Source organism: Diadema antillarum, unplaced genomic scaffold (genome assembly GCF_040938485.1).
Source record: "Diadema antillarum isolate AM-2024a unplaced genomic scaffold, OU_Dant_1.0 seq00000129_RagTag, whole genome shotgun sequence".
In the NCBI taxonomy this organism is placed as follows: Eukaryota; Metazoa; Echinodermata; class Echinoidea; order Diadematoida; family Diadematidae; genus Diadema; species Diadema antillarum.
The window spans coordinates 268,141-293,956 of record NW_027271207.1 but is presented as its reverse complement, the minus strand read 5'-3'; the positions used below and the strand labels follow the sequence as shown (position 1 = coordinate 293,956).

The following is a 25,816-nucleotide window of genomic DNA, read 5'->3' as shown; positions in this document are numbered from 1 at the left end:
CCATGATTATATATGACGAGAGGCAGTTGATGTTTGATTCCATTTGAGGTACACTGATATGCAAAGTGCAAACACTGAAAACGGTCAAAATATCCATGTTGAGACAGGAAACATCTGGAGACCCTCAGTTGAGTTCCTACAGAAATAAGCGTGAAGAAAGATCGACTACAATAACTATATAGCTTTCTTTTTTTTTTCAAACTGAAAATAGATGAAATGTATGTAGCAAAGTTGATCAAACACTTGATTGTTTCTAGGCAAATCAAAGCAGGTTAGCCTTATACGAGGGTGTAAGCTGTCAAACAACTGGTCAAACTCTCGTTGTGTTTGCAAACTTTCCCATGATGCGGTGGCATTTATAACACCAAAATAATGTACTCAAACCAAAAAGTAATGTATGTGTGATAATATACTACCATTACAAGAATGAGAATGAAGTGGGTAATTAAGCGAGCAATTTCACACCAGTCATGATGCCAACCCACGCTTATGTATCCCACCGACTCTTGCGTTTGGGCTTTGGTTGTCCATCTGTCGCAGCTGCTCCACTGCCGCTGCTACTGCTTACAGAGCTGCTACTAACATCACCGCCGTGGAGGACTGCGCTACCACTGCTGCCGCTCCCGGCTTCAAAGTTCACCCCCCTGAGTGTCCAGCTGGAAGTCTTGCTGGCGTTGTCGATATCGTCCTGGGTCAGCTCTTCCTGCGGGCTCTCCGTCTGACCTTCGGCCGTCGCGCTGTCCACCTCCAGATTCCCGTCACTGTCCCACCTGTTGGTACGGTGCCCGCCCCACTTGTCCCCATGGGCGCCACCGCCGCGGTTCATTGTGATCCCTCGCATGTGCCCAAAGCTGACGTTGGCGCTGCGTGTGCCAGAACCGCTCTCACCGCCATGCGAGGTCGAGGATGATGACGATGAGGAGGGAGAGGTTGCAGAGGATACCGCTGCAGCCGATGATGACGATGTCGACGACGACGACAATGATGGTGATGACATTGACAACTGCGACGGCACATAGGATCTGACGGTAGGTGCCAGGGAAGAGTACCCTCCGGTGCTGCTACTAACCTGACTGCTGCTGATGGAACCCCGGTGGTGGGTCTGCGGGCGGGACTGGAACGATGGGGGAGGGGGCACGGCGGACATGGAACCACCCCTCGAGGATTCAAACTCCGAGTTGTAGACATTTGAGGCATTGGCGGGAGTGGAGCTGGAAGCCACAAAATGAGACTTGTACTGGGCCTGCAGGAAAAAGCGTGATTCAGGAGAAAAACATTCATGTAAATGCTCTTCACTTCAGTGTGAAAACGGAATATGGAATAATATAACATATTATTACCTATGCGAGGTAGCTTTGCGGGGCAATTGTAGTTGGTATTTTGATTGGTCGTAAAGGTCAGCGGGCGATATTAGTGCGTATCACCCTCCATCTGGGTCTCGCCATTCACTTTACATGTAAACATTCCTGTCAATCACAAAGAGGAGACAATTCCTAAATTATGCGAATAATATTATGAAGTATAATTAGAATTCTATTAATAACAATGAAGTACAAGATGAAGAGGGTTAGCATATTCCTGCGTGCTTTGGCAGAGAGATCACACCGAGGAAATTCAAAGTCTTTTGTTATGATAATGAGTTTGGCACCCCAGTCCCTATAAATAGCAGGTATTCCCACTATTCGACATCTTTTTAAAGTATACGAGGCAGTATCCAAACATTCACACGATCACTCAACGTCTGTCTCCACTAACATTGAACAGAATACGTATCAACAATTATTCATCCGGATCAGTCATATATATCTTACAGGCATGAAGCCAGACAGTAAAGTAATGAGCCTGGTCACGGAAGTTGCGACCGCAGGTAGTATGGCAATGAGTTGACAGTTTCTGTGACGAGAAGAGAGAGGGAGGGTTATCAAACAATATGTTATGAACCCGCAACGCGTTGGGTGGGACCCTCTTCATCTTGTACTTCATTGTTATTAATAGAATTCTAATTATACTTCATAATATTATTTGCATAATTTAGGAATTCTATTACATAACACTTCGTACAAGCTTTCAGAGGGTTAGCATCTTCAAAGTAATACGCAGAAACTGTCAATTGAGATATGTTTCAGACAAATGAAACAAAAAACTGCTGCACATGGGCGTTCATGATAGGTCAAATTTTATTCATGAGCAATCTGAGTAGTACCATGACAAGGTGTATGTTTCGTATGAACACATGATCACAAGGAGGAAAGAACAGTATAGTTTTGTAACAGTATAGTAACTGTGAGTTACATACATATCGTGTCCCCCATCTTCCCTATAACTTGTGAAGATGATATGAGAATGGTTGAAGCGAATTTTGCTTCTTGAACTGGCTTAAAATAAAAATCTCGAAAGGTTTTGGCATTGGCAACTCCTCAATGGTAACGCCTTGATTAAAAGCTGCAGTACTCGACGCACTGCGGTAAATGTGAGCAGAAAACCGATGTATCTATGCCTGCTTATTCAATGTGCCTTTTTACCACCTAGACAGGGTAGAAGTGATTACTTCTTTGTGAGGTTTTCTAGTAGAAATAAAAAGTTTAGTTACAACGTGAACCTGACGCAAGGGTTCTTTTCGACTTAAGTACTCCATGAGCACTGATAAAACACACAACTTCTCGTTTGCGAGGACAGAAGACAATTTAATAGATTGGTTGGCAATACCCTTCTTCTGTAGTTGTGTTCAATAACTCAACCACTTGAAAGACTGTACTGTCATTAGGAATTGACATTATGTAATGTCCAAAAAACTCAGAGTCTGCAATCTCTGTGTTGAAACAAGAGTCGCCAGGGCAATCAAATTCTCGCTTAGAAGTAACAGTCTTGCATTATTACCTAATGAACATAATTGAGAAACTTAAGAAATGTGGTGTTTTACCGTGGTTTGGGAGGTTCTACCTTTCAACACAGGAACTACAAACAGGTGCTTTCCCACGGAAAACCCGTCAGAAGAGGGCAGCACAGATGACAAGACTGATCGATACGAATCTACCTTACTGTATTTTTCCTTAACACATGCTGGTCAGACAAACATTACGATATTGGTGATGGATGAACTAAATGGCTCAAGCGATTGTTTGCGGCATCAACTAATCCACTGCTTTCAAGCTGAGTTATAGTATTTTTGGTGTTGTGCCATGAATTTGCGATGGGCTCGGAAGTGTGCTTTGAAATTCCTAATGCTCGCCAACGTTCGCTGAGATAGGTCAGGCAGGGAGGTGGGAAGAGATATCTCCCTGGGTCAGGCGAGTAACCTCAGCTCGGGCATTGGAATGGGAAGGGGAACCGGGCAGTCCCCTGGTAGGAGGGGTGGGGCTGCCAGGATCGCGGGTGAGCGGGAGCCACGATTGTGTCCTCCACAAAGGGGGTGATCGAGACTGCTCTCTGGCAGTTAACCCGTTCCATACTGAATTCTGAAATCCCCATAGACTTAATACACAAACCACCAGGTTCCCGAAGTGAATGGGTTAATATTGTCCCTGCGGACTTGGGAAGGACCCTGGAAAGGGGGCAAAAACAAAGTGGAGGAAAAACATAGTAGGGATGTAAAAATTCCCATGATATTGAAAAGGCATCGATAGCCTTGTTCCCAAGACAAGTACGTAACCAATTTTCTATTGGCACTGGATGCGAAAAGATCAATTTCGGGTCTGAAGGAAGGTATAGATAAGAGCCACGAAAATATATATCAGGATGAAGACTAATTTCATTCTTCATATCTCTCCGAGATAGATTAATTATCTGCTTCTATATGAGCAACACCAGCCAAGTGGGAAACAGATAGCCAAGAGTAGCGACCCAGCGACCACGCCCAAATGTCATATGACAACATAAGTAATGGAATACTACCAATCATTTTCCTGACGTAACTGACAGCTGCACTGTTATCTGACTTAATATGAATGTGTTGCTTATGGGAGGTGTCGCACAGGGAGGCAAGGCCTCGATGAATAGCCAGTAATTCTAGCGCACTGATATGCAGATTAGCTTCCTCTCGAGACCAGACACCTTGAGCAAAGGAATTATCATTTACACAGAGTGTACCCCATGAGGTGCTGGCAGCTGTACGAATATTGTCAATGGATGACAGGAATGTCGATGCAGGACCCAAATTCCTTGCATGGCAAGGGAAGCCACCAACGAATTTCTTCAATGGCATTATTGTTTATTGAATTTAAGAGATGCATCAAAATTACCACCTGATTCTTGCACTGCTTTGGTTCTGCACGACTCTAGAACACGATAATGCCAACGACCCGCCGGTACGGGGTCAAATGGAGAAGAAAGAAACCAATGAACTTTGCTAAATCTCGAATTTTTGTCGAGGGAGACGACAAAGTAGGATGCCCAAGATTCCTTATCTTGTCATTTTTTTTTCGTCTAGATGGCTCGCCACCAAATTAAAGCCTGAGTAGGTCGGAGATGTTGTGACTTCCCAAAATTAATGACAATCCCAATGATGCCAGTAAATCCAAAACACAGTTCGTGTTAGCAATACTCTCCTCTTTAGAGCGGGCAAACAATTAATATATCGTCCAAATAAATCATTATTCGCATGCCTCTGCTTCTAAGAGAAGCAATAACGGGTTTCATTCCTTTAGTAAATACCCTTGGCGCTGAAATTAACCCAGAGGGTAAGCAAGTAAGACAATAAAAACGACCATTCCACGTAGAACAAATACTTTGATAATCTTCATGAGTAGGAATGGAAAAATATGCATCCTTGAGATCCAGTGACGTTAAGTAGTCGGATTGCATTGATTAGGATTTCTTCAACATTTCGAAAAATTTCCATCTTGAAATGCTCATACTGAACGAACGAGTTCAGATTTTTCAAATCAATGAAGGATCTGATATCCTCGGTTTTCTTTGGAACTGTGAATATAGTGGACAGAAATGAAACTTCCCCTGGGGAAATTTCTGATGTTGCCCCTTTCTGGTTAACAACGAAAGAAATTCCAAATTAATTGCCGCATTTTCCTCCTCCGACAGTAGTAATTGAGGAGGAATAATTTTTGTTGGGATAACCGTCGAATAAGATCTTGTAACAACAAATAGTGTCTGAAATCCAGGAATCAGAAATAATGAGAGACCACGTCTCTTTGAAAAATCTGAGTCGTCCCGCATGTAAACGGGGACTTACTAGTTTTTCTACATTAGATGGTACGTTGCTGGAAAATATGACGGTATGTCCTATCCGCGTGCTACCGAACGACCGACGACGCGGTCGGTCGGAGAAGGTGACTTTTTGGCCCACGCACGAGGGGCGACTCGCCAGAATTTTTCATGTTGTTTGCAAGTCTTTCTCAAATAGCGTTTTCCCTATGGAGATCAATCTACCGCATAAATCATTACGCCCCTGTACTTCTGATTGAAAGCAAGTTTGAGCTCCTCTCGGGTCTCATGTTCATCTCATACGAGGATGTTACCGCACAGAGTAACTCCGTTGACCGCCAGTCAAGCAACGGGGGCTGAATGGACTGACCGTTGCTCCTTAGCTGCTGTCTGCAGCTCCCGGGTGATTTTAGCATTTACTGTAGGGAACATTCACTGAATCACCGTCTTTTGCACTTCTGTCAGTTGGACGGTTTTCCCGGGGATCGAGCTGCACATTTGCTCCTCGACTCTCGGTGCACACACCGAAAGGGGGCGTCGAGGGCGTCATGTACTGTAGTGTATGGATTCTTTTTTCCACGCCCTCCTTTCACGGGGGCAATGTTACCGCCTTGTCAGCTGAGCGGTCAATCCATCAGAAACTGCGAGGCCGAATTCCTCAGGGCCTTCATACAAATTGTCTGCTCCCAGCTCTATGAGCTGGTCGCCGAAGCGGCATTTGCACTGCCTCCCACGGGCTGTGCTGCCTGCACTAAGCTCTCGAACTCCGCCTTCGGGTCCGAGCTGAGCAGGTGAGTGGTTGCAGAATTCTGGCTGATTGTCTCCACAAAGTGCTCAGTAAATCAACTTCGCGGTCACACCGCGAAGGAGCCAGTCTGAAGTGCTCCCGCATGCAGCGCATGGCGGGCTGGCTCAGAGGTTTTTGGAGACAGACATCTGTCCATCCATAAAGCGGGATAATTGGGCCGATAAACGTTGAATCTCACAAGTTCTGCGCCGAAAGATTAGACCGCAGCTCTACCTGATATACAGCCCCGTTACCGGCGGCTGTGAACCGTTGTCTTCTGTATCACTCAGGTTTGTCACACGTCGAAAAAGATCAGTAAGCGAAGCTTATAACGCACAGTTGCACTGTGCAAGCTAACTCTCTGCCGAACACACGAAGAAAAGATGTCGAATAGTGGGAATACCTGCTATTTATAGGGACTGGGGTGCCAAACTCATTATCATAACAAAAGACTTTGAATTTCCTCGGTGTGATCTCTCTGCCAAAGCACGCAGGAATATGCTAACCCTCTGAAAGCTTGTACGAAGTGTTATGTAATAGAATCACAAATCTGGGACACACGCACCGCAGAAGAATGCCAACAAATCAACTCATACAAGGTTGACCTCTTCCAGCAGCACCACGCGTCAAACAATGATGAGTCCATTTGTGCTGAATAACTGCACAGTGACCATCATTTATGACAACTCTCCAAATTGAAACAGAAGCAAATGCAAAGTGTAAATAGTTCAGAGGTTTGAAGTTCGCCTGTTATAACTACCTACTATGTATCTTGGAAGTTGGAGTTGAATGATGTACATTGATGAACAATTTTGCAACTATTCAACATGTTGGTGATGATCTACAGGTAAGTAAAATGTGGCTTGATCGATATCATAGTGTATAGCCATATTCACATATTTTCCTAATCTACCTAGGAGATAGGTAATAATTATGACAGGCCTCGAAATAGGATTTTGGAGGGGCAAGGCCATTTAGAAAAGGGCACTTTTTCCAAGAGGCCAGGGCACTTAGGTCAGTCAGAGGGGCACCAAGGCCACATTGGAAAGGGCATGTTGGGTGTTTATGAAAAAAGAAAGAAGAAAAAAAAACCGAGAAAAACAAACAAACACACACACATACACACACACACACACAAAGTGCAACACACAACAAAAACCTCTTCCCTACAGCTGTAACACATTCCCGATTTCCGCGTTTCTATCAGGTGAAACGACATTTTTTAAAACAGGAATAAAACAACTAGGTATTGATTGAAACTCGACACCCTTTCAGGCCAGCCAGGCCAGGCTGCCATGTAACTTCAAAGCAAATTCCGACAGCTGGCTGGCAAAACCACATGGCAAAGGAATTTTTTGCGCGCGCGTGTGAATTGCTCGATGGAGGACCTGGGAGCATGGGTGATTAGTCTGTGAGCTATCAAAAGCAGACCTTTTGAATAAGTGCAAACGTCATGATACTATTTTGTCTTCCTTTTGGCCTCAAAGAAAAACATCAAAAAGAAGAGTTGAGTATCACAAGTTTGTACATCGCCATACAAATAGATTACTACACTCATGTCATGACACGAAATGAATAAATATTCCAAGACAAAAACAAAGCAGCCTCGGGTATCTATAGACGGTGACATCGAGACACCATGCATTCACCATGCACGTTGGGGAGCAACATGTTGGAGTTGGCAGGGAGGGGTGATCCAGAAATTTGTGAGAACTTCCCGAGTTACAATCTCAAAGCAAAGCTCAAGCTTCTTGTGGTCTCACGCCCAGCAAATCTGCGTGCTAGTTCTCAATTCCAAGGAAGTTTATCTCTGTATCTGTTGAGTTATTTTTGCTGAATCACAGGAGCTTATCATGCCTGAAGTTCAAATGGAAGGTTGCCAAAAATTTCATATTCACAAAGCTTCAGAATTTTCTGACACATTGCCTATTATATTCATTTGAAATGGCAAATTTAGAGGGTACAAATCAATGTGGATGATGATCATCCACATCCGATGATTATCCACATACATGTATTTGCATCCTCAAAATTTGACATTTCAAATGCGTTAAAAATCTTCGAGTAATTTATTTTAGGCTGTTGATGCAGCAGTAAAGGCGTCAGAAATTTCATATGAACTTGAATATTAGTCAGGATAAAGAAAAAAAAATCTGCACAAAAAATACAATTCTTTCTTTGTCACTGGTAGTCAAATTTCCGTTTTCACGAAAAATTTGACACTCTACTAACACCTCAAAATCGCAGGAGAGTGATAAGAAATAAAGAATCATTACGTTTATAATCCTGGGTCTTTGCCCTGGGGCTTCGACTTGAGCTATCTTTGATAATTAAACATTCTTTCCCTGTTCATCTCCAAGACCCCAGACAGTTCATGACCTCCAAGAATGCGCCAGTACGCGCGGTTTCTTCTGTTGATTGGTTTCTCTCTCTCCACCCCTCCCCATTTCCCAGTCTGGCACCTTGGCATCGTGGGATTTTTCTTTTTTTTGGTGAACTTGATGTTCACTCTTTACTACTCTATCTGAATATATGCGCTGCCTAGCTAGTAACTCTATGGCCGCTGCGCTGCGGAGGCAGTCGGGACGGTAAAAGCCGGTCGGGCGTACATGTACGTACACGTCGTCTCGTATCTCGGAAAGATACTTTGAGTTTGAATCAGATATATTGGGACGCGAGTGAAGGTATGATATTTGAGATCAGGAAAGTTGTTCAAGCTTATTAAAGTGTAGACTTTGAGAAAGGGCATATTATACGTCATAAATAATAACTTTCATTCTAAAAGGGCACCACGGCCACAAGAAAAAGGGCACATTTTTTGGGGGGCCGTAACTTTGATTTAAAAAAAAAAGGCATTGCGGCCAACGAGAGGGGCACCGACGGCCATGGCCGTCGGTGGCCGTCGGTTTATTAGAGGCCTGTTATGATATTGACTGGCACTGAAAGAATATTGCCCTCATCTTTGACTCGGGCAATATTCTTTCAGTTGGGGCAATATTTTCTGGTATCTCCCTCAAGGCCAGTAAATATTATGTAATATATGCGATATATATTACATAAATCCTATCACTTTCACTGAACACATTACACGAAATCTTTCAGCTACTGTTAAACTGGAAATCTTTGTGAGTTTGGTGTGACTAAAGGTAAGTGCGAAAAATGAAAGTGAACAATTTTTTTCTCGTTATATACATTATAATTATACAGCTTTGATTCTGCAGAATTAAAATGACATGAAATTCATCTTACCCAGCCAAGCTGGGTAAAATTTCTACTTTAACAGTACAGAGGGGCATGTAACCATGCACATGTTAAACATTTAGCTGTGCAGAATAGCTTCCACAGAATTCAAATTTCATAAAGAGAATTCAAATTTCATGAAGAGAATGAAGAAATATCACAACCAATCACAGAAAGAGACATAATGGCAGGTATTTCTTTAAAGGGATAGTACAGTATTGGTGGAGATGAGAATTGGGCTTTTAACTTTTTGCGAGATACCAAGAAAACACTTATGATATAGCAAAGAGCATACCATTTTAAGAGGAATTCAAAGTTTATTTGATGAAAATCAGGTTTGGAATGACTGAAACGTCCAAAAACAAAGTAAAACAAAGCGATCGTAATAAAGTGTGGGTCCCACACTTTATTAGAATAGCTCTTTTTTAGATATCTCAGCCATTTCAAAACCAATTTTCATCAAATAAACGTTGAATTCCTCATAAAATTACATGCTCTTTCATATTTCATAAGAGATTTCTCATTTTCTCACCAAAAAGTGTTAGAAACCTGAAATTAGGTCTCAACCAAAACTGTACGATCCCTTTAAAGCTGAACGCTGGTACAAGCTACTCTGATGCCAAATACACTTACGAAAAACAAACAAACAAACAAACAAAATCTACTATCAGGATAACTATAACTATCTGTAATACAGTCCATTTTAGAATGACGGAATATAAATTCAGTAAAAGTCTTCCCTGGATGCAAAACCTATACACGTCAAAGGTGCATATGAGAAAGATGTTGCCGTTTTCTAAGCGAGCTTTGTCATGGAAATACACTGGACTTACAGAAAATGCATTCCTGACAGCATTCAGTCTGCTGGTGTACAGGCCTCCAACACCTTTATCGCCGTCTTGGGAGCCGAGGAACTCTGTCATCGATCCCTCTCCCTTTGCTCCTCCTCCCGATCCAAAGCTCGGTCGCTCACGGTAACCGAGCCCGCCGCCGCCGATGTTCAGCCGCTTGCCCTTCTCGGCGCGATAACGAGATTTCTTGAAGAAGGGGTTCTGCCAGAATGGGTACATTTAAGTGGAAAGGCAAATAAGCAAAATGTTGGGTTACGAAATGTGCATGATAAATGAATACCACAATTGAGCACACTAGGCAAACCTATACTGCAGAGATGAATACAGGCCAACCTCCCTTATCCAGCTTTGTCGGGACCGGCGCCCATCTAGATAAGCGAATTGGCCAGATATGGGTGAAACAATCTTTATTTACATGTACATGAAGCTGAGTACCAAGTGGTAGCTACTGTAGTTAAAGGGAACGTACACATCAACAGTGGTGTAATCTATGCTAACCTTTCAAACGTAACGTCCGTTTTTATGGAAATTGAAATATTTTCATGCAAAATTCCCAACATGTTTCTGTTGGGAATATTCTAGGAAAATCGGGTGAGTTTGGTAGAAGTTTTATTAGAGTTGAAAAATCACTTTTCTTTACTCGACTTCACTGTGTGAACATGTCCGGATAAGAGAGAAGTCCGGATAAGAGATGGCCGGATAATTGAGGTCAAACTGTATATACATCTTTACCACCACAACATTCTAAGTACATTTACTAGCCTCATGAACAAAACGGGTGGGTCTAACAAATAAGAACACTAAACAGGATTTTAAAAAATGAATGGGGGAAAAAAAAAGAACACTCACCTGCATGGCAAGATCTAGCAGAGACTTTGGCACAGCTTGATCGGCGCCCTCTAGGTTCCGCACCAAGTCGCCTGCAAACTGTGACTCCTTCTTCAAGATGAGAGTGTATGCGGTGCCCTTCTCACCTGAAGTGAAAATACAGAAAGGACAGAAATACAGTACTTTGATAGAAAATATCCTGATCAGCTCTCTAAATGCATTAATTGACTCATCATCTGGGGACTTTGAGAATGGACAAGCAAAGACATCCTATGCTCTTGACTTTGTTTTGTTCTGTTTTTACTGCAAAAGTGAGGGAGTATCGCCCATTTCTCTGTGCTCACTTCATTTGAACTACCTTTGAGTGTCTACCACTAGGAATCAAACCAGTAGCTGCACACAGGATATACATGTTCAGCAGTTTGTTTTGCTCACAGTGCCTATAAAAACACTGTGATTTTAACCTTCTGTTTTTATGAATGATACTGAGATTTTGAACTTTCAACAGAGCTGTTAGATTATGCTTTGTTCTAGTTCTGTCAATCAAAATTTGGGAATGTTCCCAAAAACCCAAGCCTGGTAGTATCTTATGCTGACGCTAAAAATTTTCAATATACTGCCTGTAGCTGCATACATGTCACTGTATTCCAGTGTAATCTACATGTTTCTGATTTTATGATAACTGTAATATACCTTCTACCACTCAGTCGGATTATAGTCTTTTTAAAAGGGAATGGAACCAAAATGGCTGCACCAAAACTTTTAAAAATCCATTACTTTTGAACAGATGGTCTGATTTTCCTCAAACTTCAATGAAGTGTTCTGCTAATATTGCTGCATTCCCTCAATCCACATGTATATTTGGGCTTCATTACCCTATAACACAGAGCAGAAACCCCCAGTGGCTAACGCATGAGTGACTGGTCACTAGGCCAGTCTGTAAATCCACAGACGAAACCAGCACAGCCTCCCACACTCACTAATGGCTCACTCACTCACCTGCTCTGCCTGTCCGTCCTATCCGGTGGGTGTGGGTGTCGATGTCTCGGGCCACATCGTAGTTGACAACGTTCTTGATGGATGGGATGTCCAGACCCCTTGCTGTACGCAAGCATGAGGCAAAACACATGACATGCAGCTCTGCAATATCATTTCTGGCACAAACACAGCCATGATTTCTATATCTGAATTCTGATTAGACTGCAAAATATACGCATGACAGAACCTCTCTTTTGTAATTCTCTCTATTCCACAAATTTAGTCTACCTGATATTAACGAAAGATTAATATGCATCTGACTTTGTGCAACAAAACAACAGCAAAACATCACTTGAAGTCTGCCTTTCACAACTTGAAAATCAGTTAAAGAAGTTAAAGACGCCATCAAATAGCTGTACATAAGCCACAGAATATGATTGCTCATCTATTTGAGTGGTTGGCCCTGACTAGGTACTTCTTATCAAGCTTCGTCTTTTCATACCTGCCACATCTGTAGCCACCAGTATTGGGATAGCACGCCTCTTGAAGGCCGTAATGATCTCATTTCTCTCCAGCTGGTTCATGTCTCCATGCAGCAGACCCACTGAAAGCAGAACAAGGAATATGGGGTCACTACTCTCTTACGCACATAATCCAGTCCATCATGACATCGATTCACACACACAAACACACAAATACAGCACGCACTCTTCACTGATCAATTGAGACCGAGACATTATATCTGAAACAAGGTGTATATGAGATTCATTTCTGGCCATTTCTTCAAGATATATCTGTAGCTGAACATACAGAAATATTCTCACTGCATTTGGTTTTCTTACTTTTGACTTCTACTTGCTTGGCCTATTCAGGCAGTCTTGCTAAATTCTATATCTCACTTTCATTATGTAATCATGTGCAAAAATTATACTCTATGCACATGTTAATTACTAGAGCGGACTCTGACAGATATGTAGGATTCGAACAATGATATCAGATCAAAATGCACTTTGGAAGTATCTCAGAGATCAATGAGCTGCAAAAGTGCTCTGATTAAATCTAACCAATGGCACAGTACACTGGAACCCCCTGACCCTATTCCCCCTGGGGTGGGGGGGGGGCATTTTGGATTAAATTGAATTGAGTTGAATTGAGTTGAATTGAATTGAAATAAATTGAATTGAAATGAATTGAAATGAATTGAATTGAAATAAATTGAAATGAATTGAATTGAACTGAATTGAATTGAAGTGAAGTGAAGTGAAGTAAATTGAATTGAGTGGAATAATTGAGTTGAGTTGAATTGAATTGAATTGAATTGAATTGAATTGAATTGAATTGAATTGAATTGAATTGAATTGAATTGAATTGAATTGAATTGAATTTTCTCATACCCTGGAAGTCCTTCTGCTTCAGGTTATTGGCCAGCTCCTCAGCATTGACCTTCTTTGTGACGAAGATGAGCACGCTGCCCTCGGTGGTGAATCTCACTAGCCGTGCCCGGAGCCAGGGAAACTTCTGGGCCTGGTCTGTAAAGATCTCTACCACCTGCATGACATCCTGGTTAGCCTGCGGGATGGAATGTGGAGCAAAATATTTTTTTCTGCTATTGTTTTGTAAGTCTTTTAGTCCCATTTCCCAATTCCACACTCATCACTTCAATATCTCTGCTTGAAGTTTAAACATAGTTCTCAGAATTGCTCAAATTCATCTTCCACCTTTTGGAATGTGCTCACAATATATTGAAAGGCGCTACTTGTCTTACTGACGGAATTGGCCAGGATGAATACTCGTTTCGGAGTATCTTTCAATTAAACATTTTTCGAGATATTGGGATGAAATGCTGATGGTGAATATTGCTGAAATGAGACATCTTAATATAAACAATTAGGACTCATAATTGGCATTTTCTGAGCACTTTATAAGTGAAAGCCTTGTTAAACTGACACACACACACACACACACACACACACACACACACACACACTCCTAACAGGATCAAATCCACACTAAGGTCCTTGTGCCAGCCAAATGACCATCGAAAACTACTTTGCAGAGACATTTCCATTTGCAATCTCATGCCATCTGGACATCTCACCTCTCCGATGTCTCCCTGGATGACCCGTATGGGGTCCATCAGAATGTCCCTCGCGAGCCGCTCAACCTTCTTCCTGAACGTGGCACTGAACAGCAGCGCTGTCAGAGGGGCACAAATCAAGGGACAAGGACATTATTTTATCACATATAATCTCCTCCACAACAATACAACTTAATTACATACATTGTAGACCCTATATAACAATATAATTAATCACATCAGGAACAAGTTGTGCCAGTGGTATGTTTGCTGTGTTCACAAGAAGTTGTCCTCAATGAGACAAGAATGTATGCCCTCTACATTGTAACCAAGGGAGACAACATAATTTGGCGTTGCATCAAACACAAGACAGTAATGTCATCATAAAATCCAGAACCAAGATGTTTGAAACAGACCCATTCATTGACTAAAACTTGAGACTTTCTGGAAAAATTGAGGCTATATGGCAAATTTTGTGCATTACTGTGGAACAAAACGAAGTATAAAACAACTTGCAAATCACCTCAGAATCAATTCATACATAAAATTGCCACATCTATTCATACATGACATTTTGCAATTTGTTCCTAAATTGCCAAAAAAGGAGGACGGCAAGGAAACATTAACACACATCCAAAGACATATTGTTATATGATTAGACAAATGATCTGTAATTGAGGATATTTGTAAGGCTCTCCAAGTATTGAACAGTAATACAGCATTTGCAGGGGATCCAGAAATTTCATAAAGAAGGGGCGCATTTACAAAATTAAAAGGGGGCGCATAATAAAGGGGGGGGGGGGGGGGGGGGGGGGGCAAGTGCCCGGTGCGCCCTCTCCTGGATCCGCCACTGATTTGTGACTCAAACTGGCAATAACTATGCAGCTGCTTCATCAGTCATACAAGGTTTGCATACTGGTAGATAGTTCTTTCCCACAACACACACACACAAACACATTAAATAATCTGTACTTTGGACAGTTCAGCTGTAATAAGCATTAAGCTTACTCTGTCTGTCTGGCCTCACATGGTTAGCGATGGAACGCACCTGAGGTTCTAGGTATCAAAAGAAAAAGATAATAGACAAACATTAATTAAATGCTTCAAAACAATATGTTTGTCTGGAACTCATGTAACATCTGTACTTGTGTGAAGGAAGCAAACCATTTGACATAATGTATGCTAACTTATATCAAGACACACCTGCAGTCTTTCTGAGATGTCTACATTCATTATGTACTGTTGGCATTTAACCCATCTCCTCCTAGATTCCAAAATCTTCATAGAATCTGTGCAGGACGTGCTAGACTCCTGTTGACAATGGCTTAAAGGGATGGCATAGTATTGGTTGAGGTGCTGATTCCGCTTTTAACTTTTCGCAAGATACTTAGAAACCACTTTATGAAATTTCAAACAACATACAATTCTAGAAGGAATTTAAAGTTTATTCTATGAAAATCAGTCTTGAACCAGCTGAGATATCCCAACACAAATAAAAACAAAGTGACCCTAATAAAAGGTGGGTCCCACTTGTTATTAGGACCACTTTGTTTTGGATATATTAGCTATTTCAAAACCAATTTTCATCTAATAAATGTTGAATTCCTCTTAGAATTAGAATTACATACTCTTTCATAAGATGTTTCTCATTATTAAAAAAAACAAACAAAAAAAAACCTGAAGCCCATCTCAACCAAAACTGTACTACCCCTTTAATATCGCACTACATGTCTACAAACTGTTGGCAACGTGAAGCTACAATGCAGACGTCTTGAAGATTGTATTAAAAAATGGAAAAAAAAACAACAAACAACAACAACCACAACCACAAAACCTTCTGTGCACTGCATCAGTCCTACACGTCACCTCCATGTTACAGTCCAACCGAGATAAAGTTTGAAAATGAGATATTTAAAACTTTGGTAACAAAACTTGCTCGGAGTTTGATATTGTTAGCTCTCTTCTAGAACTGAAACATGAATCTGTCTTGGCTATTAACGGTGATCTAACTCTGTAGATATAATCACAGGGATCACTTCTAAGAATCAAGTGAAAATAAGTTATTTGACAGTAAATAAGCAGCCTCTCTCCCATTTCATACAAGATGTTAAAAGCTACAGTACAACTCCCATGTCAATGTGGAGTCACAAACTCACCAAAGCCCATGTCAAACATGCGGTCAGCCTCGTCAAAGACCAGGTATGTGACTCTCCTCAAGTTAGTGGCCTTCTTTTTCACCAGGTCAATCAGGCGACCCTACACAAGCAGAACATAAGACTTTTGAACTATGACCTGTCCTCATGTTGTCTCTCAATACAACCTATCTCTCACGAATGACCACTGTTTGCGTTTAATCACACTCTTGCACTACAATCTATTTCATTGCAATACCTTCCAGTACAGTTTTATACAAGCAATATAACAAATTGTAATTTTATAGTGTTTTGCAGTCTTCTGAGCTGTATCCTGTGCATCTAAACTCCAAAGTAATGAACAAATAATGAGAAATACTACAAACTGTGTATCAGGTGATTTACATTGTAACAACAAATGGAGCAAAGTACCTCCAGGTTGGTATGATTGAGAATTATCAAATGACCACAGGTCACATCAAGCAGAGACAAAGAAAATTTGTTTGCCACGCTTTATATTTTCAGTCAGACATTGTTTTAACTGGTCTTCCACAACAAATTGCTATATGTAAGCCTTGAAGGTCAACAAAATGGGTCAAATTCAAGTGAAATTGGCCAAAATTTCCAATCTACATCAACATAAACACATTTGAGACAGCTTCTTCTTCCCTGAAGGAGAAGGAATATTCCCTTGACATAGGAACAGCTGGCAGGTATGATGTTTTAGGTACGATGCTTCTTGTTACTAAACCCCTACAACTCTTCAACTTCATACTTTTTGTAAGCTAAGGATGGTAATTCCAGCTATAGAATGGTGGATGTAGCTGTGTGCCAGCACATACACAAGCTATTACTGTTTGTGAACTTACTGGAGTTGCTACAATGACTTCAGGACCCTCCTCACACGCCCTCTGCTGTTCATGCATGTTGCCACCACCGTAGGCACACACGCAGTGGATGTTGTAGGCCTTGCCAAACTTCTTCACCTCAAGGTAGATCTGAGAAATGCAGAGAAAACATAGTTCTAGGATTCTATGTCAAATCTAATTATAATCATGATATTTTCTACAATTTAATCACTACAATTCGTTTTCAATATGTCTCCTCTTGTGTCAACATCCATGAAGGTGCGTGGAGACAAATTTATCTCTGCCATTTAGAATCCCTCGCGAAGACTGACCAATATGAATACATCTTGCTGTTTCCAGGGAAAGAAAGGAATCTATGACAATAGCTTTGTCAAACTGTACAGGCGTTTGGGTCTTTTAGTTCAAAATCTGTACACTTATCCCTGCTGACGAAATTTTCAAACATTCCTAAGGTATGCCAATGAGAGCTACAAAACAGACTATTTCTCCTTTCTTTCAGAATCTGTGCAATGAATATTATGCTGAAACATTTCTGCACATCAATGCCACCTCCACAACAATCTCTATTTGAGAGGTGCTTATCCGGACACTTCCACCACATATTAGACAAAGTTAATATTAAGCAGCTGAGTATATAGGAGTATGTTGCTATGACAACACATTACCTGCTGTGCCAACTCCCTGGTGGGTGCACAAATGAGTCCTATTGGACCATCTCCCTTCTTGATCTCTTTCTGTGTAAAAACGAGAGTGAGAAGAATCATAATAGATCTCTTACAAGGAATGTGAATGCTGTCCGTTCCCTTCAAATGCATTGTATCATTAGACATACCTGGGTAGTGAACACACAAGTTGCATTCCTTTTTTAATACTGAACAAGCACAAGGATAAAGGAGATGTGTACATCAACATAACACAAATGCACTCAGATTTCACGAAGAGAGAAACCTCTTGAAATGCACATACATGTAGATAGATATAAACAATAAAGATCTAGTCATTACACCTCCTTGAGAAGTGAATACTCATACATATTCAAATTTTAATTGTTCCTAACACATTGGTAAGAGTAGATGTGGTATGTGGACTAATACAATGAACACATGTATTACAGATGAACATCTGATCATTGATCTGAACACTATGCCCATACATGTTTTTAAATCTTCTGCTAATCTCATAGTCTGCTTTCAAACATTAGGAACTCATCTGAGTGTGACCCAAACTCACCTGATCCATGATATGAACCAGCATTGGCCAGACAAAGGCCGCCGTCTTGCCACTCCCAGTCTTGGCTATGCCAATGAGGTCGCGACCTCCCATCGCAATGGGCACACCCTGGAAAGGGAGATGGTAACACTCTTTGACATTTCTTGCAGGAGAAGGTAGCAAAAAGTGAGAGGTAGCAGAACAATGGTATGAATAGAAGTAGGTGTTAAAGAAAGGTAGTTCAACTTTGCATTCTAGGATGTGCAATACAGGTGTAACAAGGTATCGTAGAATTCTAGTACACTCAAAATGATGACAAAGATCATCTCATGATCTACAAGAAAGGTATGGACGAAAAGCCTCATTATCCAATGTTATCGAAATCATCACAGTATTAGCCATTGTCCACGTACCTTCCCTATTATCATCACCATCATCATCATCACTTGTATCATTATAATCATCAATAGCACATGCACAAAAGTAACACTTATTACCTCTGCCAAGGGAGGAGATTATGTTTTCATTACCATTTGTTTGTCCATGTGCAAAATAACTCAAAAAGTTGTCCAGGGATTTGGATGAAATTTACAGGAAAGATTGAAAATGACACAAGCAACAGATGATTAAATTTTGGTAGTGATCCATGAATTTTTGTGGATTTTATGAAGGATTTTCAATATTTTGGCAGGTAGGGTCAATGAACTTGGCAGTTCAAGCTGAACATTTTTGAGGTTTTCATATGCGCACTAAAGTGTGTGCTCTAGTTTCTGCTAGGGAGAGGTGCACCGCGCAGCTGAGGGTTTATGACATAAAAAAGGCTTCTATATTGGGAAATCGGGCAATTTTTTTTCAGCATGCATACGTATAGGCCTAATGGTTGGAAATCACAGATCTCCAAGGAAGAGCAAGATCCTTGGTGGAAATTAGCTGCTTGGCGGAGGTCTGCACTCTCAGAGTGCTTCTCTAGTTCCCATTAGCATCATCATCAACACACAAAACACTCAACATCATCCTCTCGACCATTGGCTTTATCAGTATCATCACCATCACCACCACTGGTGTCACACCCACTTTTTCTCTTGTGATCATCGCAATCATCAACATCACCATGAAAATCGTCATCAACAGTGTATCATCAGTTACCATCACTCTTCCGTCTTATCATTCCATACTGTTGTATCTCACCTGAGCCTGGATCGGTGTGGGGCTGGAAAAATCTGACTTCCTGATGTAGTGCATCAGCTGCTCGTCAAACCCAAAATGGGCAAAGCTGGACACTGGCTTGGGTGAATCTGCACCCGAGACCTGCCAGGAACGACAAAGATGCAGCAGCAAATAACAGTGTATCTGTCAACATCAATCCTATCAGAAATATTATAGTGTGTAGAGAAATTCACTCCAAACAACAATACAACATAGATGTAACAAGTCAAGTGGTATATTACATACATTACCTATTGATGTACAACTCTGCATTTGGTTGAGATATTCCATATTTAGTCATCTCCCAAAATACACTGTTTTTACATGTCACCACTTTTTGCCCTTGCTCATTTAATTTTTCATAACCTAAATTCAGTTCTATAAACCTATTCTGTGAAATCACAGCACTCTCAAATGTTGATAAATAACAGGCAATGTTATGCTAATTACTTCATCTTTACAAAACGTAATATATATATGACCTTAAAAAGAACCAGCCAAAAGAACAAAAATAAATTGATAACATAAAAGCATGACTGAAGGGCTCCATGCACATCTCTAACTCACCCGGATACCAAGTTTCTTGCGAAGATCGATGACTTCTGAGTAGTTGAGACCTTTGATTGCATCGTGCTCTTCATAAAAGTTCTTGGTGAAAGGATCATAGTCAATCTGTGGATCGAAAGACAATGGAATAATAGAATAATGTTATTTCAATGTATGCATGATATCACCATCATAAATTTCAGGGGATGTTGTCACATCATTGTGGGAATTAGCTTGCGTCTCTTACCTAGATACTCTCTATGAATATTTCAGTGTGAATAATTATCTCTAAAAAGACACCTTCCTGAAAAGTATACAAAATCAATTCACAACACGAGATACCGCAGAAAGCATAATTTTGTCATAGTTACAAGAGACTGGTTGTAAAGAAAAGCTGTTGCAACATGAAAAATGCCATTAGTCGTCAATGCAGGGCAGCACAGAACTTAACTGTGAATAAATCAGCACTGAATTGAGGAATTCATGAAAATATTTTGAACAGGTCATTATTTATCCTTTTTAACTGTCTCATGTCATCACATGTTATGCATCTTTCTACTGTAGTATGTATTGTCACAGGACTGTGCGCTGGAGTGTGCACTGGAGTGTGTACTGTACTGTAGGCATAGGTCATGTGTTAAAGTACACAGGTCATGAGTGTGTGTGTGCCTGACCCAGTGTCAGGTCAGTATAAAGTTTAGTGCAAGTGCACTAAATTGATAATTAATTTATAGGGAAATATAGATATTATATAGTCTGGCAAAAATAGTCAAAATTATGACTGATTGCCATTAAACCTAAAACAACAACAACAACAACTTGTCTTCAGAGTGTGCCTGGGGATTGTCATGGGGTAAAGGCTGATTTTTGCCACGGTGCTGTTTTGGATGCTGCTCATGCAATGCTGTTTACTGTACTTCTCAAGTCTCTCGCTCTGTACTTGAATCGACATACACTGCAGCTGTATTGGAGCTGATCCTCCTTGATTAAACACATTGGAACGGTATGTACCCTGACTGTAGACTCATTTTATGATGTCTTGACCTAAATAATAAGTGCATGTAGTGGGTGCTCATTGTTGGTGGTTGATCTGATGAGCGAGGGTATGAGGTGACCATGAGTGAGTGAGCAATAAGCTGAGGTGCCTGCCAGCCATATACTTTGGCGAGTATCCCGATTTGAGTTGATGAAAATACTCAGTAATAACAAAGAGGCAAATTCGTTACAGTATCAAGGGAAGAAATGGACAATCAGACAAAACAGCATCTGTTTCATCCAACAGCTAGTCTAAATTGCGATGTGCTTCATTGGTGATATATACTTCAGAATACTTATAATCTGACAGGCTTAAGAATAAACCTGTTCTCTTTAAACTTGTAGTTGACATGGTTTACTAAAAAGCAAACCCCCATCCCACCCCAAAAATGAACAAATGAAATACAGTACTCTCCGCGTAATTGGGTATCGCTTAAGCGGGTACTCCGTTTAATTGGGCAGTGTTGTCAGAGTCAGTTCCAATGCACATTAAAATTACCTGATAATCGGGTTGCCTCTCCGCATAAACGGGTAAAAAATTTTCTTCTAATCTAATTTCTACCCACATTTTATCGCAGATATAGCACTTTAAGAAATCATGCATGTCAAATTTTTCACGGCTAATCACATTTTCTGCTTAATCTGCGAAGAAGACCGATCATTTTGGGAGTGATTACACATGCAAACACTTGTACACATACCGACTTGCCACACGAAAACGAACATTACAAATGTAGCTGGCACTCACAACTGCATAGACAGACAGGAGTTGAACACACTTGCGCTCTTGCCTTGCTCCGCAATAACGTTCACAATACGAGAAGTTTGCAACGAAAATCAGGCCATGCATCATCTGGCCAGCTCCATATAATTTGGCTTTTCCCCATGCAGTCACTTCTCAAAAAGTAACGCGACGTTCTACGTGACTTGTGCACGCAAAGAGACGTATTCATTTCGGAAAACGTCTGCGTGTTAGCGAGGAGTCTATAGTCAAACGACAAAGTGTTCTGAAAACATATTTGTCCATAAAACAAAGAGTGTAAATTATATTGCTCGCGACTGAGCAAGTGTTAGGTGCATGTATTTATATTGTGCCATGCAAGCACGGGTGCTATGCATACAGTGTAGGTGTTTGCTGCAGTATACAATGCATGTAAATACACATTGTGTGTGTCAATTGTGAATGAGACGTTGTTCTCCTGTTGATCGGGTACTCCGCTTAATCGGGTAAGAAACGCTCTGCCCGAGCCTACCCGATTATGCGGAGAGTACTGTACATGCATATAACCAATTAGACAAAAGGAAAAAGCATTTCACATACCATTGAATGATCCACCGGAGGAAGTGGATCAATGATCTTTGACCTCTCTGGTATTATGGGATTGCCATCAGCATCGTAGTCTATAGGATCGTCTTCATCGTTGACGGGTAGTGTGTTGAGGCCGGCCTCTGGATTTTCCTCCATGTACTTCATGTAGGCTTCCTGGAGGCATAGAAGACAAACAAACAAACAATGTCACGACAATCATTTTCTCACCACGCTTAGGGGAGGCCTCCTGGAGATACAGAGTAAAAAAAAAAACAAAAACAAAACAAATAACAAGAATTAACTGTCATCATTATTCCTCTGTGAACTACAAACTGGCTTCATGAAGGCAAAGAAAAACAAGAAAAAAAATCATTCAAAACGTATGTCTCAATTGATTTCATATGGGTGTCCAATACTTGTAAAGAAGCAACACGCAATCATGACAATTACCATGTGTTTCGATCAACTTCATTCTGAAGCTCCCAGAAGGCGCAAGGAGCAAAAACTCAAGAAGAGGGTGATTACAGTCCTATTTCCGTTAGTGAGCTCCATCTCAAACATTGCTTACATTGCTAAACATTCAAATTCGTGAAATTCTTCTGTCGAGATGTTTTCTCATTGCAACTGACTGACAACTTGTCAATCAGTTGCAATTGCTAAACATGTTCAATGCACTTTTCAGCAAATAAATCTCAGGTTTAATTTGCCACAGTGCTATTCTTCATATATGTCTGGCAGCTTAATCTTGAACAATTCTGACATTTGCAGAACTAACTAATTTTCAAGTGGTGCTTAACCCTTTATGCGCCAACACTCTAAGCTTTAACTCTTTATGTGCCATGGTGGAAACCCCCTGTGTGCCACGTTATTCTGAGACACGAAAGTAGCCATGCTTTGAGAAAGAATTCTGCTTTTCCAATTCGCATAACTTCTACAAATTTCTGTTAAGGTGGACATAATAGCCAGCAAAGTTACAGAGGAATGCCAAACTTTGCTTCGATATAAATTGTATGACAAATATATTTTCAGTTTGTCTTTTGAATGACGAGTTGCTATATTACTGTAAAGTCATGACTTTTGCACATAAAATCATGACAGAAACTTACAATATACACGCAAATCTAGTCGGGAACACTGCTTGATAGTCAATCACCACATAGAATGCAAGCCGTATGTGAGAGGAACAAAAGCGCAAGAAACGCTCTCATTGTACCGCGGGATTAGGGGATTTATCGATCGGTTTTGGCGGCTTTGTTTGTTGAGCAGAATATGCGAAGTTAGCACGGTGTCGACCGAGTCGGACGTGCGAACGTGGCACATAAAGAGTTAATATCTTGCCAATCATTGTCATCAGCATTCATTAATCCATCCAAACTTGGCATAGCTGTAAAGTCAGCAAGCTCACTCAGGTGTTTTTCACTAGCACTATGCACCATCACTTTTATTGTACATTAGTGACATTTAAAATCATCCTGTTCACCATGTCACCTCTCACTGACGCACGACACTTCTACCATCCCGGGATAGTTTCAAGGAACTGCTGAAAGGGATTACTACTTCAGGGTTCAAGGTTCAAGGTGTAGCGATGTGCCTCTCAGTCCAACAATAAGGCCAAGGTGATACAAGAGGGATTTAGGGGATTAGGTAATCTCTACTCACTGACAATCACTTTCCAGATATCTTTGCCAATTGGGGAACAGAGCACAGTAAGTGTTGATCTGAACAGTTAGTTGGGGTGAAAGCAGATTGAATATTTGTGTGCTTTTATTTTCGCGCTGGTTTCTGGTAGTGTGGAATGCGTGAAAATTTCAACACCGCGAAAATTTCCACTTTTGCAGTAGATGCCTGGTGGAGTGACTTGTAAGATATTGGCTATCAGTATTTGTTTCTTGTTGACAAAAACTCACCATCTCATCCAGCTCTTCAATGTCTTGTCTCATCGGTTTCTGAGATTTCTTCTCCTGCTTGACCTGCTGCTCTTTCTCTTCCTTTGCCAAATCGTCCTTCAAATGTGTGACACATCAAATCATCATCATCAGAAATGTGCCTTGTTGCTGTACAACCGTGCTCAAATTGTAAGCCTGGCTTGCAGACAAAGTTGTGCAATGGTAACAATAACATCAAACTTTAAAAAAAAAAAAAAGAGAACAAAAAAGTGGATGAACATTTGTCCTGAATGGCAGACTACACAAATCCCCATACATCCAGCCAATAAATACATCGCATCTGTAGACTAGAAACATTTGTGAAAAACTATGTGTACTTGCTGAAGCTAATGCATACAAAAAAGTACCCACACAGCTTCATTGACATATTTGAGCACACAGGCACCTTTGTGCAGCAGAACTACTGTTCATGTTTAACTTGCAACTTTGGGGTTTATAACAAGTTTCTTGTCTCTGCCTTACTAGTCAACACCCAGGATACTGTATCCTTTTAAATTATTGTGATGAGAGAAACAAGTAAAAATTCAATTATGGAGTAACTTTCCATCTTTTTGTGAGAACAGATACAAAATATGCTAAAAAGGCAATTTCCTTGTACTGCTTTCATATCTACTTTGCACTGACTTAGTTCACAGCAGCACAGCATAACTAGTTTCTTGAACCAAACTTTCCAACTCATGTAAAAGAGTGAGTCAAGTCCTGTTGTTGGACACCAGTAAAATATGTCTACTCAAGAGGACAGCACAGTAAACACTATTCATCAAATGCCCTCTGCATGAACTCCACCAAAAAGACCAAACCTGAATTCCAGCCATGAATGCATCCAGAGGATCCTCCTCATCGCTACTCTCCTCCTTTTTCTCCTCCTCATCTGCGAAGCGGTCCCGGAACCTGTCGCCATAGGGATCTGGTCTCTTAGGAGCAGGTCCACTACTCTCTTCGTCACTGTCAGCATCAAAGTACCTATCAAGAGATCAAGACACGATTTGCATTCAGTTGAGCATGCTTTCAAAGTATGTGGGAGAATAAAGTCTAAAAAGATTGTGGCATGCTGGATCTGTGGATAGTATTTCTGATTTTGGCCAGCAAGATCCTCCAGTCAAAATCCTAGGACAATGTTGGTAAAATTTGTACCTCAGTAAACTTTCTTCCTACATCAATCACTGCAATCTTCATCATCATACAGTGCACTCCCATCTTAACAAACATGGTTTTAACAAAATTACATGTTGTATGGATACAACACATAAAAATTTGAGTCCCAAAATTATTGTTTATATCTTCTTATATACTTAAAATGTTTGGCTAACACAAACACCAACAGAGTTCAAAGTGTCAGTGTTTCTTCTCCAGAGGAAAAAAGAAAAACATAACAAAAGAGAAAATAAAAGAAGCCATCTTTACTCTTGCTCAGTGCGGTGCCTTTTCTTGATCTTTTCCAAGTCCGGCTCATCAAATCCCATGATAGCATTGCTGTATATGGATTTCTTCTCCCTGCCGCGACTGGCCGGCACAAAGCGGTTGTAAACACTTCCTCCTCCACGATACATGGTTGCAAAATGCTTTCCTTTTAAACCTTTAAAAAACAAGCAAACAAACACACAGACAAAATCTAATCAATTATTAAACTGAAGACAAATCAACAG

General features: G+C 40.8%; 1 protein-coding gene across 1 annotated transcript; it reads right to left on the bottom strand.

Annotated features, from left to right (window-relative positions):
• Positions 1–262: 262 nt before the first annotated feature.
• On the bottom strand, positions 263–25,720 carry LOC139727361 (ATP-dependent RNA helicase DDX42-like). Its single transcript, XM_071638322.1, has 18 exons — positions 25,575–25,720; positions 24,971–25,133; positions 24,132–24,227; positions 22,237–22,398; positions 19,902–20,006; positions 19,317–19,436; positions 18,150–18,257; positions 17,585–17,653; positions 16,920–17,048; positions 16,075–16,174; positions 14,927–14,974; positions 13,940–14,037; positions 13,236–13,410; positions 12,344–12,445; positions 11,863–11,964; positions 10,885–11,009; positions 10,018–10,236; positions 263–1,243 (listed from the first exon to the last, which is right to left on the bottom strand). The coding sequence occupies exons 1-18, from the start codon at positions 25,718–25,720 to the stop codon at positions 488–490; spliced, it is 2,823 nt and encodes a 940-aa protein (XP_071494423.1). The 3' UTR covers positions 263–487.
• Between the last annotated feature and the right edge of the window lie 96 nt (positions 25,721–25,816).

Excerpts from the sequence above, each read along its gene's own strand:
- LOC139727361 (XM_071638322.1), bottom strand. The coding sequence starts at position 25,720 with ATGTATCGTGGAGGAGGAAGTGTTTACAACCGCTTTGTGCCGGCCAGT. Across the intron at positions 24,228-24,970 it reads CATTCATGGCTGGAATTCAG|GACGATTTGGCAAAGGAAGA; the intron begins GTTTGGTCTTTT and ends ACACATTTGAAG. Across the intron at positions 19,437-19,901 it reads GCAAGAAACTTGGTATCCGG|GTCTCGGGTGCAGATTCACC; the intron begins GTGAGTTAGAGA and ends CGTTCCTGGCAG.